The sequence below is a fragment of the Leptosomus discolor genome, chromosome 12 (genome assembly GCF_034619465.1).
Source record: "Leptosomus discolor isolate bLepDis1 chromosome 12, bLepDis1.hap2, whole genome shotgun sequence".
Taxonomy (NCBI): Eukaryota; Metazoa; Chordata; class Aves; order Leptosomiformes; family Leptosomidae; genus Leptosomus; species Leptosomus discolor.
Genome location: NC_141402.1, coordinates 2,197,470 through 2,214,361, shown reverse-complemented (window position 1 = coordinate 2,214,361; position 16,892 = coordinate 2,197,470). Strand labels below are relative to the sequence as shown.

The following is a 16,892-nucleotide window of genomic DNA, read 5'->3' as shown; positions in this document are numbered from 1 at the left end:
AGGATGTTCTTTATCATTGTAACCAGGTCATGTGCAGCTTCAAGACAGGAAGAAGATGGGAAGCTCATCAAATTAACTGCCTACCATAAATTTCCTCCTGGTTCTCTGTGTCACTGACTTCATCTCACCTGTCTTTTGATCTCAACTCGTTGTTTCTTTCTCTCTTCCTCTCTTCCATCCTGCTTGCTTGCTGGGACCCTCCTGTGTCCTCCCTCTGTGCAAGCTTGCTGGCAGCTTCAACACCTGCTCATTTTGTGTCTCCACTAGGATCTGTGATGACAGTGACATACACCAACCGTGTGGCTGACGCCCGCCTAGGCACCTTCTCACAGCTCCTGCTCCAATGGAAAGGAAGTATCTACAAACTTCTCTACTCCGAGTTCCTTATTTTCATCTCTCTCTACTTCACCATCAGTCTTGTCTACAGGTAAGCATCCTTACACCCCACACTAACGCAGCCCTTCACTCTCAGCCTGTCCTGGAGCAGGACAGCGGAGCAGCACAGGATTGGGACAGTGATCCTGGTGAAGAGGAGCTGGCCAGCCACTCATCAGCCTCTGGTCACAGGAGGAAAGGAAAGGTCCTTCCTCGCTGCTCCAGTATGGCTTAGCAGCTGACAAACCTCCTTCTTCTGTCCTGGGAAGGAACGCAGTTTCTCTTGCTTGGGATGAAGAGCTGCATTTGATGATTACCTACAGAAGAACTGTGTGTAGATCAGCGGAGAGCGAGACTGAACTAGTACTGGAGATGTCTCACAGTGGGGAGCTTTAGGAGAGAGTTTCCCTTCTTACACAACAGGCAATACCTTGGGTACGTTTTTGAGAGCAGACATCAGCTCTGGGACCAGAGATCTGTGCTAAGGCAACTGTACTCTGCGGCTGGTCTGGCTTTGGGGAGGAAAGACAGGGAGGTCCCCTTGCTGGTTCGATCACAGATGCAGCACGGAGGTAGGAAAGAGGCAGGAACTCCCGTAAGAGCACACCTTGGACTGCCATTTTGCAGGATACGAAGTGAACTGTGGTGCACGTCCAAGCTCTGTGGCAAACCCTTGATACCACATGGCACTCTCCCAAGTGAGAAAAACAGGGGGGGGTGTCCCTGACATCAGACTGCATCACTTAACCACACACGCCCTGCCAGTGACCACTTCTGGCTGCTTCGGGCTGGTCAGCAGGGTAGTTTGGAGAGGTGGGCTGGTGTCCCAGGCTCGTGAGGGCTCTTCACAGACTCACAGCATGGCAGTGCCGTGACTACCCATCCTTGGCTTCCCTTGCCAGACTCCTAGCCCAGCAGGTCCAGGCTCTTCTTTGAGGCTGATGCTTCTGTTTCTCCCTTTTAGGCTGATCCTGAGCGAGAGCCAAAGGCTGATGTTTGAGAAGCTGGCGCTCTACTGCAACAGCTATGCTGAGCTTATCCCCGTGTCCTTTGTGCTGGGTAAGGAGCTCTGTCTGGGAACACACAGGGAGGGGAGAGGGACAGCGTCTCTTCCCCCTGGTTTGATATAGCAAGGATTCACTGAGCAGATCCCTCCCTCTTGCCTTTGTAAAACTCCTCCAGCGGAATACACCATGCCACGTGGCAGCTGTGAGGTATGCCCCCAGCACACAGCTTGTACTGGCCAGATGCCCTGGCACGTTCTGGCTTCTGCCAGGAGGGCAGGCATCAAGTAGCACCAAATAAACCATGAAACCCAGACTCTAACTTTAGCGTGGAGATCCGAATTGCCCCCGCCAGGCATGCCTGCAGCCACCCCTGTGTGGGCAGCACCGGCCTTCCCACAGGTGAGCGTTTACGTCTCCCACTCCTTCAGGATGGCTAATTTGCTCAGCTCACCTCTAGGTTTCTACGTGGCTCTGGTGGTGTCCCGCTGGTGGGCTCAGTACGAGAGCATCCCGTGGCCTGACCGCATCATGAACTTGGTCTCCTGCAACGTGGATGGGGAAGACGAGTACGGGCGGCTCCTGCGGCGCACCCTCATGCGCTACAGCAACCTGTGCAGCGTGCTGATCTTGCGCTCGGTCAGCACCGCTGTCTACAAGCGCTTCCCCAGCATGGAGCACGTCGTGAGGGCAGGTCAGTCCTGGTACTGCTTTCTCCACGGCTCTAGCACCAAGCAGACAGCAGCACCTTGCTGCTGTTTTGGGGGCAAAGAGCCTTGGAAAGGGCCACCTCCCCTGCAGACTGGAGATGGGATAGTGCTGCGATGTGCTCAGCTGATGCCTGCAGCGGGGGCTAAGCATCTGGTGTGTCCTAGCTCTGCTCTTCTGAAATAATCATCTGTTTCCCCACTGCACAGTGTGCTTGTTCCTGCTAGTGGCTGGCAGGCTTGTTTGAAAGATGAAAGGCCTCTGCCCAAATTTTTTGTGTAAGGAGAGTGTCGAGATCAGGTTTGTGAATGCAGGTATGCTGCAGGTCACAGGGCAGATCAGATAATCTCAGAATCACAGGATGTTGGGGGTTGGAAGGGACCTCAAAGACCATCTAGTCCAACCCCCCTGCCAGAGCAGGACCACCCAGAGCAGGTCACACAGGGACACGCCCAGGTGGGTTTTCAATGTCTCCAGAGAAGGAGACTCCACACCCTCTCTGGGCAGCCTGTGCCAGGGCTCTGTCACCCTCACAGGGAAAAAGTTTTTCCTTATGTTCATGTGGAACCCCCTGTGCTCCAGCTTGCACCCGTTGCCCCTTGTCCTGTCACTGGCCATCACCGAGAAGAGCCCGGCTCCATCCTCCTGACACTCGTCCTTTACATATTTATAACCACTGATGAGGTCACCCCTCAGTCTCCTCTTCTCCAAGCTCAAGAGACCCAGCTCCCTCAGCCTTTCATCATGAGGGAGATGTTCCAGCCCCTCCATCACCTTTGTGGCTCTGTGCTATCTATTCCAGATGGGGTCTCACCAGGGTAGAGCAGAGGGGGAGGAGAACCTCTCTTGACCTACTGAGCACACTGTGGTGCAGCAACTCCACCGGGAGCTGCTCACCCTGTACTGAAAGCGTGCATGGGAAGGGAGCAGCTCTCTCTAGTAAATGACCTTGTGCACAGATCTATAGCAGAGCACGAGCAGACCCCTGCCAAGTGGTATGTTTGTCCTCCCTCAGGGCAACAGTTTCGCACTAGGCAGGTGGGATTTGGAGCCTCAGCCCTCTGACCTTAACTGCTGGGCTCCCTGAATCCCCTCTGAAGCTGCACCTCAAGGTACAGCATTTCCCAGTCTGCCCGGAGGGAGATGTCTGCACCTGCCCTAGTCAACTGGGTTCCCTTTGAAATCCAGAGAGAGAAACAGGCACTTCTAGGACACGAGTTATCCCGGCTGTGCACACCAGGCAGTTGCACCCTCAGCAGTACTTTATCTCGCTGCTGGCTGTGACCTGGTCAGATATGCTGCAGGCATCCCAAGTGAAGTGAGATAAAGCCTGCCTCTCACACTTCTAGAACTCAACGTTTTGACAAGAAGACTTGTCCTCCTTCTGTGTGTCTCCCAAAGGCCGAGTGCCTGAGTCTCTGCTGTGATTTTTAAGGAGAGCTAAGGTGTCCACCTGAGATTTAGATGTCTTCATTTCAGACCAGATCAATTCCTTTCTGCCCTCTATGGCCACCCCTCTGCCATCTCCTCTTTTCCACCCAGGCCTCATGACACCAGAAGAGCACAAGAAGTTTGAGAGCTTGAATTCCCCCCACAACAAGTTTTGGATCCCGTGTGTGTGGTTCTCCAATCTGGCTGTGAAGGCAAGGAACGAGGGGAGGATCCGGGACAGCGTGCTCCTCCAAGGCATCCTGAATGTGAGTGACAGAGGCAACAGGCAACTGTTTGAGATTCTCATCCAGTCCTCTAGGTGGAACTACAGGGATTTCCAGAGTCGGGCAAGGAATAGGAATAGTGAGGTAGGACAGTCAGCCAAGCCTGTCCCTGGGGATATTACATTAGCTCTGACGGGAAATGCCCCCACTGCCTCTCTCCAGCTCCTGACAGAGCAGAGCTCTTCCTGGCCTGCTGACGTGGTAGCAACGTCACATATATTAGAGGTGAGGGGAACGTGACGTCTTTCTCAAATGTGGGGCTGGGAGGAACTGTGGGACTCACATCCAGGTGTGGTAACGGGAGGCACCCACGTAGCAGGTCCTTGATCAGCCTTCACACACTCCAGAGCAGCCAAAGACAGTGGCCAGTGGAGGTCTCCAGGGTACAGATGGAAAGCTGCAAGGAGGCACAAGCAAGCATGTATCTGGAAGAGACCAGGAGAGGCCAAAAGCATCCCCAACAACCAAGGTCCCTGTAGAAAACTTCACTATTGAAAACTCTTAGATAGTCCTGGGAAGCGGGCCATGCTCCACAGGCAAGACCTGGCAACGATCCCTACCCAGCTGCAGAGCGAAAAAGGTCCAGAGCGGCTCATCCTTCCTGGTATTCATGTGCAGAGAAAGTCCCATTGTTTCTGTTGCCTGGAGTGAGATTCATCCATCCAGGGAGAGACAGATCTCCCTCTGGGCTATTTGTCTGGACTCACTATGTAGTCAGGAGAGAGACACTGGATGCTCCTGAGACATTCTTTGCCTAACCTGCTGGCTGCTCGTTTTGTGAGGAGAGAAACTCTGCTGTGAAATGATCCAGGAGGGGATCTCGGGCTCAGACAGAGACATCCAGGCAGCACGGCGTTCCTCCAGGGCGAGTGTGAGACCCTGCTGGTGGTCTGCTGGGGTGAGGCTGGGCACCAAGGGAGCAGGAGTCCTGGCCGAGCCCCCCTTCCAGAGGAGGGGTAGCAGGAGGGAATGGGTGGTGTCCCCAACAAGGAGATGCAAAGTGATGCTGACCCTTCCTTTTCCCCGCTGCAGGAGCTCAACACCTTGCGCAGCCAGTGCGGGCGCCTCTACGGGTACGACTGGATCAGCATCCCCCTGGTCTACACTCAGGTGAGAAGGGATCCCCCACACTTACCGCTCCACTGCCTGCCTGCAGCACCCCCATTTCCACCCATCCCCAACCCACACGGGCACCATGCTGGCGCCAGATAGGCTCGGACCCCCTCATCCCCACCTACGCACGTAGCTCAGCACCTCGCACCCAGCCCAGCCTTAATCCCCCACCTCGGACACAGCCACCTCTACCGCTGTCCGGGGGTCTCGTACCACGACGTGCGCCACGCGGGAGAACACAGACCCACGCAGACCCGCTCCCTGCACCGTCTCCAGCACATCCCTGGAGCAGTTTCTCCCTCCCCAGCAGGGCTGGGATCTGTCTGCCAGCAAAGCTGCTCCAGCAGGCAGGGCGGCTCCCAGGGAGTCGTGCCACGGGGCTGAGCGCGCTGGGCGCGTGTACGCAGCTCTTGAATCGCTCTCTCGATGCACACCCAGACAGAGGCTTTGGCACCACCTTTCTCCTTTGTCTCCTACAATCCAGCTGCTCAGATAACACTGACACACTCCCCCGTGAAACGGGAACCGCCTCCGTTCACGCGGCGCTGAAGGTTAACGGGGAACACCTTGGGAAACTCTATTCCTGCACTGACCAGCGTCCCACACACCAGGAGCAAAAGCAATACCAGAGCATGTCTTTGCCCCCTCTGCCGTACACAACCCATAGGTTGCCCATCCACCACGCAATTCCAGGCACTCTCTATCACGGAACAGCCCTGTGCTGTTCGCTACCAGGAACTGCACGGCTAGCTCGAGAGTCTTGTGATGCTGGGTGTTTGTTCTGAACCCCCTCGCATCAAAAGAGGACGAAACAGTCCCAGCTGCTTTTAATTCGAAAAGGGGAAGTTTCCAGTCCCGTGATTATACAGAAAAGCACAAAGCTCCCTGAAATCCAGGCAAGCGAGCAGGCAAAAATAAAAAAGCCTCAGCGTGAGGAGCGGGAAGGAGCTAGTTCAGAGGTGGTAGCGCTGCCAGGGTTCCCCTCCCTGCCTTGGAAGCAGCCTGCCAGCATGGACTGAGCCCACGAGGGGCTCGAAACAGCTTTCAGGAGAGGCCAGGGCAAGAATGAAAAGAGCTCACAGCACCCCTTACTTCGGCAGCACAACCACGATGCAGCCACGCATCGGTTGTGTTAAGCTCCATCCAGGATGTCACGTGCTTTCTTCTGCCCCTGCCTCCCCGTGATGCCTATGCAGATGCCATTCCAGGGACAGCACGGAATGAAATCCAGTGTACGTAACAGCTAAAGGGCAAAGGGAGTATTTAAAGCTTCCTGCAGTGGAAATGAATCTTCCTGCACAAAGCAGAGGAGAAGCCTGTCGTAACTGAATCCAAAGGCTTTCGAAAGGCTACAGAGCCAGCAGCTCTTTAGAGATGTGTGGGGTGGAACTCGAGAGAGGTGCTGGGAAAGCAAGCTGGGAACTCAAGCTCCTCTGCTGTGTCCCCTGGCATCTTTCCCAGGTGGTGACCGTGGCTGTTTACAGCTTCTTCCTGGCCTGTCTGATCGGGCGGCAGTTCCTGGATCCAGAAAAAGCATATCCCGGCCATGAACTAGACCTCTTCGTGCCTGTCTTTACGTTTTTGCAGTTCTTCTTCTACGCTGGCTGGTTAAAGGTAAGTCCAAGAAAATAGGTCTGGAGCTGGAACCTGACCCAGCCGAGGGTTTTTCCCAGCGTGCGCTCACCAGGGACCCGGCTGCGTTCCCTGCCCTGTGGGCAACAACAAAGGGGAGCCAACGGGGGCTGAGGGTATTGCCAAGACCTCCGTGTCTGAGTGTCTCACCCTGGAGACCAGCTCTACCTTTCCAAAGCCTTGGTCCCGACTAGTTTGGGGAAAAAGAGAGGCTGTGGGCTGCACTTTACCTGCAGTGGTGGTCTGCAGTTGCAGGAAGGCTGTGGGAGCAAGGGGCAGTCATCTGCGTGTACCAGTGTCTCCCAGCCTCCATTGATAACCCTTCCCCCCCCCCCTTTTTTTGGGAGGAACAGCACAGCTCCAAATTCAGGGGACATCACGCTTGACTGTGCCCCACAGGCCTTCTCCCTGGAGGGGAAGGGGCAGGTCTGACCACGACGACCTTTGCTATGTGCTCTCCACACGCAGGTGGCCGAGCAACTCATCAATCCTTTTGGCGAGGACGACGACGACTTCGAAACCAACTGGCTCATCGACAGGAACCTGCAGGTAAAGCGAAGGCAGGATCCCGCAGATGAGCGTGACCCGCGGAGGAACACCGAGGCAGGACTGCGCCCGGGGGGGAGGGGGGGGGGGTGTTTAGCAGGTCCTATCAGCACAGTCACAAAGTTCTCCTGCAGCACCTCTGCCGCCCACCTCCCATGGCTGCCACGGGGCAGGGCAGCAGTCCCTGTTACCCTTGGGCTTTCCTGAGGTGTTGGTGGCTGCAGGGTGGCCAGATGGAGATGGCTGGGAGAGCAAGAGAGCATAAAGCTTCCCAACAAATACAGGGGGGGCCAGCTCAGCGTTCCCCCTCAGCAGCCAAGGAGACATCCCAGGCTCCAGGAAGAAATGTGGGGCGAGGGCCTGGGCCGGGAAGACCCCCCCCAACACCAGGGAAGACGGGGCTTCTGGCGTGTCTTTGTGCACAGAGACCGATCGCAGCTTTAGTCCACGCTCTGGCACACAATGGATCCAGACTGTTCATTTCACACCCTCGCTACCTTCGAACAACACACCATTCCTGCCTCTCCCTAATCTTTCCACCCCATGTCTGCAATCTAAAACTGCCTCCTCTGCTTTCTTCCACGCAGCAGCTCTCCACCTTCAGCCCTTCCTACCACCGAGCCCTTCTGTCCTAGGGCGCATATTGCTTTCCTGTCTCCTTCAGCATCACTTTCCTTCCAATTAACCAAATCTCTCCGTGTGAAAAACAACCCAAGCGACAGGAAACCACAGGGCAAACCCAGCTGCTTGCCTCGCTTCCGCACCCCGCCGCTTCCTCCTGCCCTGCCTTCCTTTGCCCACCGATAACAGGCACACGTAACGCTGCTCGCCCCGTGTGACATTTCTGCTGTCCCCTGCAGGTCTCCCTTATGGCAGTGGACGAGATGCACCAGGATTTACCCATTCTGGAGAAGGACCTATACTGGAACGAGCCTGATCCCCAGCCACCCTACACCGCAGCCACTGCGGAGTACAAGCGCCCGTCGTTCCTTGGCTCCACTTTTGATATCAGGTGAGTGCAGCCACAGGCCGTCAGAACAGTCCACGCCTACACCTCGGATCGGGCCTCACGCAGCGTATTACACCTGAGGAGTAAGAGCGAGCCGTAGTATCTTTCTCCATAGTCTGTGAAATCTTGCTCTCAGATACTTTCAGGCTCATCCAAAGACCATAGCCAACATCCTCCACAGAAAAGGACGCCTCTGACCTCTTTCCCCCTCCTCTCTGCTATGAGCATCCCTATTGTGGGGGGCCTAACACATCTCTGAGGGCAATACGGGAAGCAAGAGGCTTGCCACTGGCAGCAGCATTCCCGGTGCTGCCAGCCTCTCCACCAGAAACCACCTTCTTTTGTGGTAACAGCCCGTCTTGCCTTTCCCCAGCATGCAGAAAGAAGAGATGGAGTTCCAGCCCCTGGAGCAAATTAAAGAGAACGAGGAGGCCAACCACTCCACACCGTTACTGGGACACCTGGGCCGCCTCCTCGGTGTCCAGTCACCAAGCTTTTCCAGGTCCTCTTCCCGGATGAACCTGCTGCGCAGGCGAGGAGACCCCACATCCCCCTTCGCCCATTATACGTACCAAGACATGGGCAAGTCTGGAAGCCCTTGCAGCGTCAACCAGCCAAGGAGAGACTCCAGCTCCCAGGAGCAGTGGGACAGCGAAGACAGAAAACTAAGGGAGTTTGATGCCTTCATGTCAACCCCGTTTTACGAGAGACCTGGTTTCTACAGTGCTCCACAGACCCCCATCAGCTCCATCCCCATGATTTTCCCTTCTAGACGCCAAGGCCGCAAGAAGCCTCCTGCGCTCTCCAGCATCGCGGCATGCTCGACTTCTCTTAGGGACGTCATTGTCAACTCCTCACCCTCCAGAGTCAGCGATACGTACAAGAGCCAGAGCTCCCTTGGCTCAGGTGCAAAGGAAACATTTATTTGGCCAACAGATCGGAGCAAAGGTCCCGACTCACTGGTTGCAGCAGTAGAAGAAAAGAGCGGCTCTACCAGTAGAAGCAGAGAAGCTACCACCACAGGGAGTCCAGGAGCTCAGTCCACAGCCTCAGCCAGCCCTAAATTCCCCTTCTTAGCAGAGTCCCCAGACCATGAGAAGCAGGGGAGCTTCAAGAGTCTGAAGAGCTTGAAAGCTTCCCACCCACCCTGGCTAACCCTGGAGAACACATCGGCCACTCCCAATTCCGAGCATTCAAGTGCCTTTCACACCCCCAGCAACAAAACCCCCGGAGGCAGCGCCTCCCTCTGCTTCTCATTCACCCCGGTAACATCTCCAGTGCTGGAGAGATCCCGCATGGCGAACATGGGCCCTGAGGCTCGCAGCCTAAGTTTAGAAGATGCAGCCAGCGCTCCAGACCAGCATCCAGCAGAGGTTTCCAGGAACACGAGAGATACTGGAAATGGCAGCACCAATACTCCCCCTACGAAAGAGCCAAGAAGAGCAGAGAGTCCATCCCCCAATGACTCTGGCATCTCTCTAGCCGAAGGCGACTACGTGGGGCTGATGGAGGTGATCATGGAGACCAGTGAAAGCACGTGTGACGAGCAGATAGACCAGTACAGCTAGAGGAGCCCGAGGCACGCACAGCTCTGTTGAGATACCTGCCGTACTAGCGACACCGCGGGATCTTTACACCAGGCCCCACTTGGCACAAGGGCAGCGCAGCCAAACCACCTCCTGCTGGAAGCAGCAGCTCAAGCCCAGCCTAGGCTAAAGCCAGCACTAGTGACACACAGCTGCTGGCCTCGGGTACAGTAGCAGGCACAACTTCGGTGTCACAAGAGCAACCAACCAAACAGAAAACCCCTCCACGTTTGTAGCAAAAGGACAAGTAAGATTTTGAGCGTGAAGCATTGCAGATACCCAACAGCAAAGCAACAGCTCAGCAGGTACCAGCCTGAAGAGTGCAGGTGGGGCCCAAACCAGAAATGGAAGACCGTTCCTAAGGGTACCTCCCCCCTCCTCATCGCAGCAAGAATTAGAACTTGAGCTTTAGGTTAACATTTGTCCCAGACAGGACTTGCACTCCTGACAAGCTACTCCAGGGACAGCAAGGGGCTGAAGCAAGTCACATCGTTTGTGACGCAGACCCAGAGCGCTTCCTGAAGTCACACCTCACCGGTGTTTTCCAGTACTGGAAAAGTAACTGGATAAGGCAGAGCAAGCGTCCACTAGAACAGGTGACCACAGCCCATGGTATTTGCCCAGCACTTTGCTTCCTTCTGAAGTTCCACATCACACCTGCTCAGAGAAGTCATCTGGATGGCAGCAGACACCATATAGCTGTGAGGTTTTTTACTGTCTTCCCCAAGAAAATAAAAGCAAGGCTGACGTCTAGGACCATCTGTTTTGTTTCCTCATTTTTAGTTTCCATGCAACAGGAATTTTGAGAAGCCACAGTAGTTTTCCTACTTCTCAGAAACAGCTGCAAACCTCCCCTGTCACAGGGGACACGTGACAAGTTTTCTCTGCCTCCCACATCCCTTCCCAACAGCCACCTCCCTCCCTGCCCACCAAGCACAGCTGCCAGGCCTAGGCAGATGTCACCACCCCCACAGCAGCTCCCCCCAGGGTGTGGTTGAGGCAGTTCCCACAGCACTGCCATTCCAGTCCAGCCCCAGTCCAGCCCACAGCTCCCAAGTCTCACCCCACAGCACACCAGTTTCTCAGACAGCCATGATGCCTAGTGAGGCACTAACACCCCCCCCCTTCCTGCTTCAGCTGCCTCCTCTAAAAATCAGAGACCAATTCAGGAAGGCCAGACACTCCAGCCTTCCTTTCCTTGCACATTTGTCACAGCAACAGCTTCGGTGGGGATTTAAACACACCATTAATCACTGAGCAATTCCTGCAGTAGATCCCACTGGATTAGAAAAGTATCACTTTTAATAGAGCCACCAAGTAAGTAAAACCTGATGCCTCTAATATAGCCCCTCCTCCATGCTCAGCTTAAGAGGACTGTCACGACAGAGGCTATGGAGCACAGCCCTGCAAGTACAGGCCTCTCGCTACCAAGAGAAACAGAGCGCGCCAATTTGAACCAAGTCACTTTATTGGATGGAGGTAATACACAAAACACAAGAGAAAAGAGGGGTGATATTTGGTACAGAGTATGAGAACTGTTTATCTAGATAGCTGAAGATGCATGCACGGCTGGACAGTAAAGTAGGAGTCCCACTGAAACCCCCAGAGTGGCTCTTGGCAAGACTTCAGCTCTCATTGTCACTGTCCCCTAGGGTGTGCTTGTCAAAGAGGTACTCTGCCATGCCATATTTCGGTGCCCCCATCTTCCGCAGGTTGGTCACATGGTCACCCAGCTCTTTGATGGATTTCACCTGTTCATCCAGGTAGTGAGTCTCAATGAAGTCACACAACTGAAAGGGAGACAAGAAGAGTTTAAGTTTAGGCCTGGACACAGCAGGATCCGAAATCTTACCAGCCCTCTCCAGGGAAAGGAGAAGATACAGAGAATGATGTAGGGGCTGCAGAAGATACCAGAGAAGAAGCAGCCTCAGCAATGCCAGACCAAGACCAAAGCAGGACAGGCTTATCTAGGCAGACTTGCCCCAGAACCCTGCAGTACAACACCAGCGCAGGGAGTCTCCCCTTTTCCTCACTACAGAAAGCAACACCAAAGTTTCTGAACAGATTTAGCAGCCCCCACTGCGCAGCACCTGAATTCGTGACCCTGAGGACATACACCTGTAGAGCGGTCCAGCTATGTGGTTTCTTTTAAAAAGCCCCTCTAACTTATGCAGGACACTCCCCAGAGTATTTTGATTCAGAAACATGCTGGTCTCTTCCTGATACTAAGCAGCCTCAATCCAGCCTTGCCAATAACTTCCATCTGTGACAAAACCTGCATTTTCAGACACCGTGTTCTGAAGTGTCAGGGCTTTTAACACCTGGGAGAAGCAACTCCAAAATTTTCTGACCAAAAAGCCTTACAAACATCCATCGGTTCAAGTCAGAACTCATCCCCCACAGAATCAAGCCTTTGCCACAGCGCTTAATGCATCTCCTCAAGGCGCTGTTCACGCGAGTGCCCTCCGTTCCCGAGAGCAACAGAAGGGTTTGAGCAAAGCCATGCACCCACTGGTCTGCCAGGCAGGCCACAGCCACCCTAACACACTGCAAGCAGTCCTCCTGGGAAACAATGGCAGCAACGCCACCAAATGGCTAAGGCACAGGCTGACCCCCAGGCCCTTCCCTTTGGAAAGGCTGCACCACGAGTCCACACTTCTTTTTCACCTTTGGGAACAGCAGGGACACACAACTCGCCCCCAAACCCACGCAGTGAGACAGATACAAGCCCCCTCGTTGCACGGTTACGTTCTCAGCCTCAGCATCCACTTACATGTGGGTCATTCTTTTCGGTTGCCAATTTGTGCAGCTCCAGCAGTGACTGGTTCACATTTTTTTCCAGGTGCAGGGCACACTCCATTGCAGTCAGTCCGTTTTCCCAGTCATCACGATCTGGCTTCTGGAAGGGGAAAGCACAAGACCATATTTTCTGTAAGCAAAGTCTTTTAGACCAGTCTCAAAGCCTGTTTTGACCAAGTTCAGGCATTCAGCCATCTTCAAAAACTTGACACACAGTGCGCACACTCTGAACAGAACTGAATGTGTGCTCCAAGTCCCAGACCTGTCCCTATTCCCTAGATTCTCCTCATGTTCTGTTCTCTGAGCTCTGGCAGCCAACAGAGCTACTTTCTTCCTCCTTCTGTTATCACCTAATGGCTTCAACACCTGCCTGTAAGCAGGCAATGGGCACAAGCTCAGAAATGAAGCAGTTAAGGCAAGTCAAGTCTTCAGCTCAGAACTGCTTAGTGGAGAGTCTGGTGTTTACAGGTACTCAGACTTATTAGACAAGAGAATTCTCCTCAAGTGCCCACCACTGGCTGTTTGCTGCTTTCCCCATAAAGAGCTGTCTTGCATTAAACTGGCCCAACATTGCTTACTCTCTGCTGTTCCAAATGATCTAATTAAAGTGACTTCAAGAAAACAGTGCTATGAAATCTTGCAGCAAACCACAAGCAGCAACCGGAAACCCGAGATTTCGAATTCCTGTGGCAGAAGAGTCAAGAGTTCTTTACAAACCAGTGCAGAGAACCAAGAAGGCTCTTGCCATTACATTTAAAGTGGATGAACCAGTCACCCTCAGCCTACAGCAAACCACCTAGGGCTCGGCATCCTCTTACACAGGAAGTACTTTTCACGAGTCAACCAGCACAAATTATCAAATTACTATGCACGTCTAGATTTTAAGCCAAGTGCCATGCACAGATCGCAGCAATGCAGTGTGCTTATCTACTGCTCCTTCTGGGAGGGGACCCACAGGGGAATTTGTCCCCTTCCAGCCCGGAGACAGACCTCAAGACTAGTTCTGCATTAGACAGGACAACCCGTAGCTCCGCTCCTCACCTTGATGTCCTGCAAGAAGATGCGTCCGCCCCTCTGGTTTTGTAGCTTCATCAGTTTCTCAGCATGCTCACGCTCCTCGTGGGACTGATGCAGGAAGTACTTGGCAAAGTTTTTCAGAGCCACATCATCCCGGTCAAAATAGTAGGACTGAAATAATAAGAATTCAGGTGCTCAATACCCCAAGCCTCGCACCAGCAGCCACACAAAGCCAAGTCCGTACTGTGACTCCAGGTACATCCCCTATCAGCCCTAGTGCAAGATGGCTGGAGTCCAAGCCAAGGCTAGCAGTGAGGTTGCCTCCAAAATGCTCCTCGACCACAGCGAGGCAGTGTGGCAAAGCTCCCCCTTTAGTAGCAAGTTAAAATTTAATCCTAGCCAGGAAAATCTAATCTCTGTCCCTACCATGAACACTAGGGACACAAATGGTATTTGTAGCTCAGTTCTGAAGGTACAAAATACCCCAAACCCACAAAGATACCAGTTCTTTTAAGCACCTTGACTTGAAAAGCCTTTTTCCAAGCAGGAGAAGTCTTCCCTGCTCCCTTCGTTTGCCTGAGTTTGTTCACAAGGATCAAAAGTCAAACTTGTAACAGCAGTTAAGGGTGGCCAAGAACTTGAAGGCACTTCTGCAGTCAAGCTCCCATGCTTCACTAGGCTTATCAGGGATTAGACTAAGTAGCACACTTTCTACTTTGGGGGGGAAAAGTTACTATCATTTTTAAAAAACAAAAGCTTGATTGAACTAAAATACATATTCAACAGCAAATACCAGATCATCTATTTTGAAAGCAAAAAAAAAAAAGTGTAACAGCAGTCAGAAGCCACCACACAGCTTGTTTGTTCTTTGGTCAGAGCCATCAGGCAGGATTCAATGGAAAGCTTTGTATCAACTGCCAGTTATTTACCAGACAAACTACTACAGAATCCTCTGCTCTTAAATCAGCAGCTCAGAGGTGCAAGGCAAGACACTGGTGCTTGTGTACCACTATCATCCACCAACATAGTGACATTTAGCCCGTAGCTGAGGTTCCGACTGTCACAGTAACCCAGAAGAAAGCTGTGAAGCTCTACACTGAAGTGCCACAACACACTACAGGAAAGTCTCAAGTTACCCGCACATCTAAAGCGCCAAGATCGCTGTACAGAGGTCAGAGCTGCTGTTTGGACCAAAGTTACACATCTCAGCTTATGACTAAAATGGGAGCCTCATGCCAAGCGAGACGTGTAAGCACAGCGCCAGGGAAACCACGGATTCCTACCAATTCACTTCAAATACTATCAACGAAAAACCTTGCCTCAGAGACAAGAACGCCTGCGGGAAAGATGCCAATGGCTTCGTTGGGCAACTCCTGCTGCTATCCAGCCCAGCCCCAAGGGCAGAGCCGCTTGGAAGCTGCTGAGCTCTGCTGATAACGAACCCGCCAAGGGCAACGGATAGAGAGCGGTTAACGTGTAACCCAAGTTCGCCACCGCGACGATAAAGGCCTCACCTACACAAAACAACCGGCCGCCCCACCCCCAGGGGAAGGCCGAGAACATCCCCCGAACCGGGGGGGGGGGGAGGAGGAGGAGGAGCGCGGCTGAGCCCGCAGGCACCGCCCGGCCCTCGGCAACCCCCCTCCCCGCCAGCCGGCCATGGGGGGAGGGCTCGGTACCGGAGAGCGGGCCCCGCCAGCCGGCTCCCCGCTTCGCGGCGAGCGCCCACGGGACAGGCAGCCCCGGCTACGCCTTTACCCCTTGAAACCCCTCACAGCGCTACCCGGCCCCTTCCAGCCCCCCTCCTGCCCTCCCCTCCTTCAGGCAGGCCTCGCACAGAAGGTGCGACGCTTCTCTGCCCCCACCCCGGCAGGGCCCAAACACAGGGCGGGCCCGGGTCCCTCTCAGGGGAGAGGCCCCACCGGGTGGGCCCGTCACCCCCCGCGGTTGGCCTAAGCCCCCGTGCCCGGGTAGGCCCGGAGCGCCCCCCCCCCCCCCCCTTTCCCCACCAGCAGGCCCTACGCCTCTCCTCTCCCCTCATCCCCACACCGGCCAAGCCCCCCGCTTCCCGCCTCGCCGAGCTGCTCACCATGCTGAGGTACACGTAGGAAGCGTAGAGCTCCAGGTTGATTTGGCGGTTGATGGCGGCTTCGCAGTCCTGGTGGTAGTTCTGACGCACCTGAGAAGGGGGCGCTGCCATGGCGCTGCCTTAGAGGATGAGGCGGTGGTTTGGCGGCGGCGGCGGTTCGGTGGTGGTGGTGTTACCGGTGATGGTGGGGGGGGCGGCGGGCCCGAGCGTGGCCGGTTCCGTCCAAGCACTGTTGACGCAGGAACCCGCTCCGCTCCGCCTCGCCGACGCGCTCTGACCGGCGGCCGCGCCCCTTCTCCCTTTTTATACTGCCGCACCGTCACCGCGCCACGCCCACCCGGGCGCGCCAGCGCTGAGGGGCGGAGCTTCCCGCCGCCCTTCTGCTAGCCCAGCGTGACTCAGCACCTCCCCTAACCCCCCCACCCCCCCCCCCCCGCCGCCGGCGCGTGCCTCGACCCGCCCCCACAGCTCCCCGCCCCCCCCCCCCCCGGCGTGGGCGGGGCCTCTGCGCGCGCGCTGCTTCCCACAGTGACGGTCGGGCCGCGGCCTGCGGTCATGGCTGCCCTGAGGCGCGGGGGGGGGCGCCCCCCCCCCCAAGGCTTACACCCCAAAACCGCCGAGCCTCCCGCGTCCGGGTTTAGCCGAGCCTCGTCCCAGCCGAAACCCGGCGGCCGGGGGTGTCTCTGTGCCAGAGCGGGGGGGCTCCGGGCCGCCCAGGGAGGGAGCAGGCCTCGGGTGTAGGCCAGGGGGAGCGAAGCGCCTCGTGGGCCTGCGGGCGCTGGGGTGTCTTTGTCCAACGGGAAACGGCGTCGAGCTTTTAAACCTTAATGGTAAACGCTCGAGCTGCTTAATTAACGCAGTGTTAGGAAGGAAAGGAGTTCATGCCGTGGAGGATGGGGGTTTTTCCCTTTTCACTTAACTCTGAAAGCAGTGATTGGGACTGGAAACCAGTATAAAAGCTCGGCTGGCTGTCAGGGGCAGCTGCCAGCTCTGGCTTGCCAGTCTCTCTCAGTGCTGCGACCTGGTGAGTATTCAAACTTCCTCCTTTCAGTGACCAGGCCCTCCTTTGGATTCTGCCTCCAAAATGCTCCTAAGAAATGCAAGAGACAATTCAACGCGGGGCAAAATCCTCGGTTAGCCTGATGGGCCAAGCAAACAGGAACAAAAAGCCACAACTGAACGGTACCGGCCCCCTTCAGAGTTGCTCGGAGTTCCTAAGGGGCGCCTGCAGCGATGGCTCTTGGTGTTTGCTCACGACCCGGGGAAGGGAGCACGCTGGATGGTAGCACCAGTGATGAC

The 16,892-nt window shown here is 55.1% G+C and overlaps 2 protein-coding genes across 2 annotated transcripts; one reads left to right on the top strand and one right to left on the bottom strand.

Moving 5' to 3' along the window:
• The first annotated feature begins 275 nt into the window (after positions 1–275).
• LOC104340830 (bestrophin-1) lies at positions 276–9,670 on the top strand. Its single transcript, XM_009955140.2, has 9 exons — positions 276–427; positions 1,340–1,434; positions 1,840–2,073; positions 3,630–3,784; positions 4,835–4,912; positions 6,377–6,529; positions 7,016–7,096; positions 7,954–8,105; positions 8,476–9,670. Exons 1-9 carry the CDS (start codon positions 276–278, stop codon positions 9,668–9,670), a joined length of 2,295 nt encoding a protein of 764 aa, XP_009953442.1.
• Positions 9,671–11,138: 1,468 nt separating this feature from the next.
• Positions 11,139–15,829, bottom strand: FTH1 (ferritin heavy chain 1). Its single transcript, XM_086472066.1, has 4 exons — positions 15,594–15,829; positions 13,529–13,675; positions 12,462–12,587; positions 11,139–11,478 (listed from the first exon to the last, which is right to left on the bottom strand). The coding sequence occupies exons 1-4, from the start codon at positions 15,702–15,704 to the stop codon at positions 11,314–11,316; spliced, it is 549 nt and encodes a 182-aa protein (XP_086328192.1). The 5' UTR covers positions 15,705–15,829; the 3' UTR covers positions 11,139–11,313.
• Positions 15,830–16,892: the final 1,063 nt, after the last annotated feature.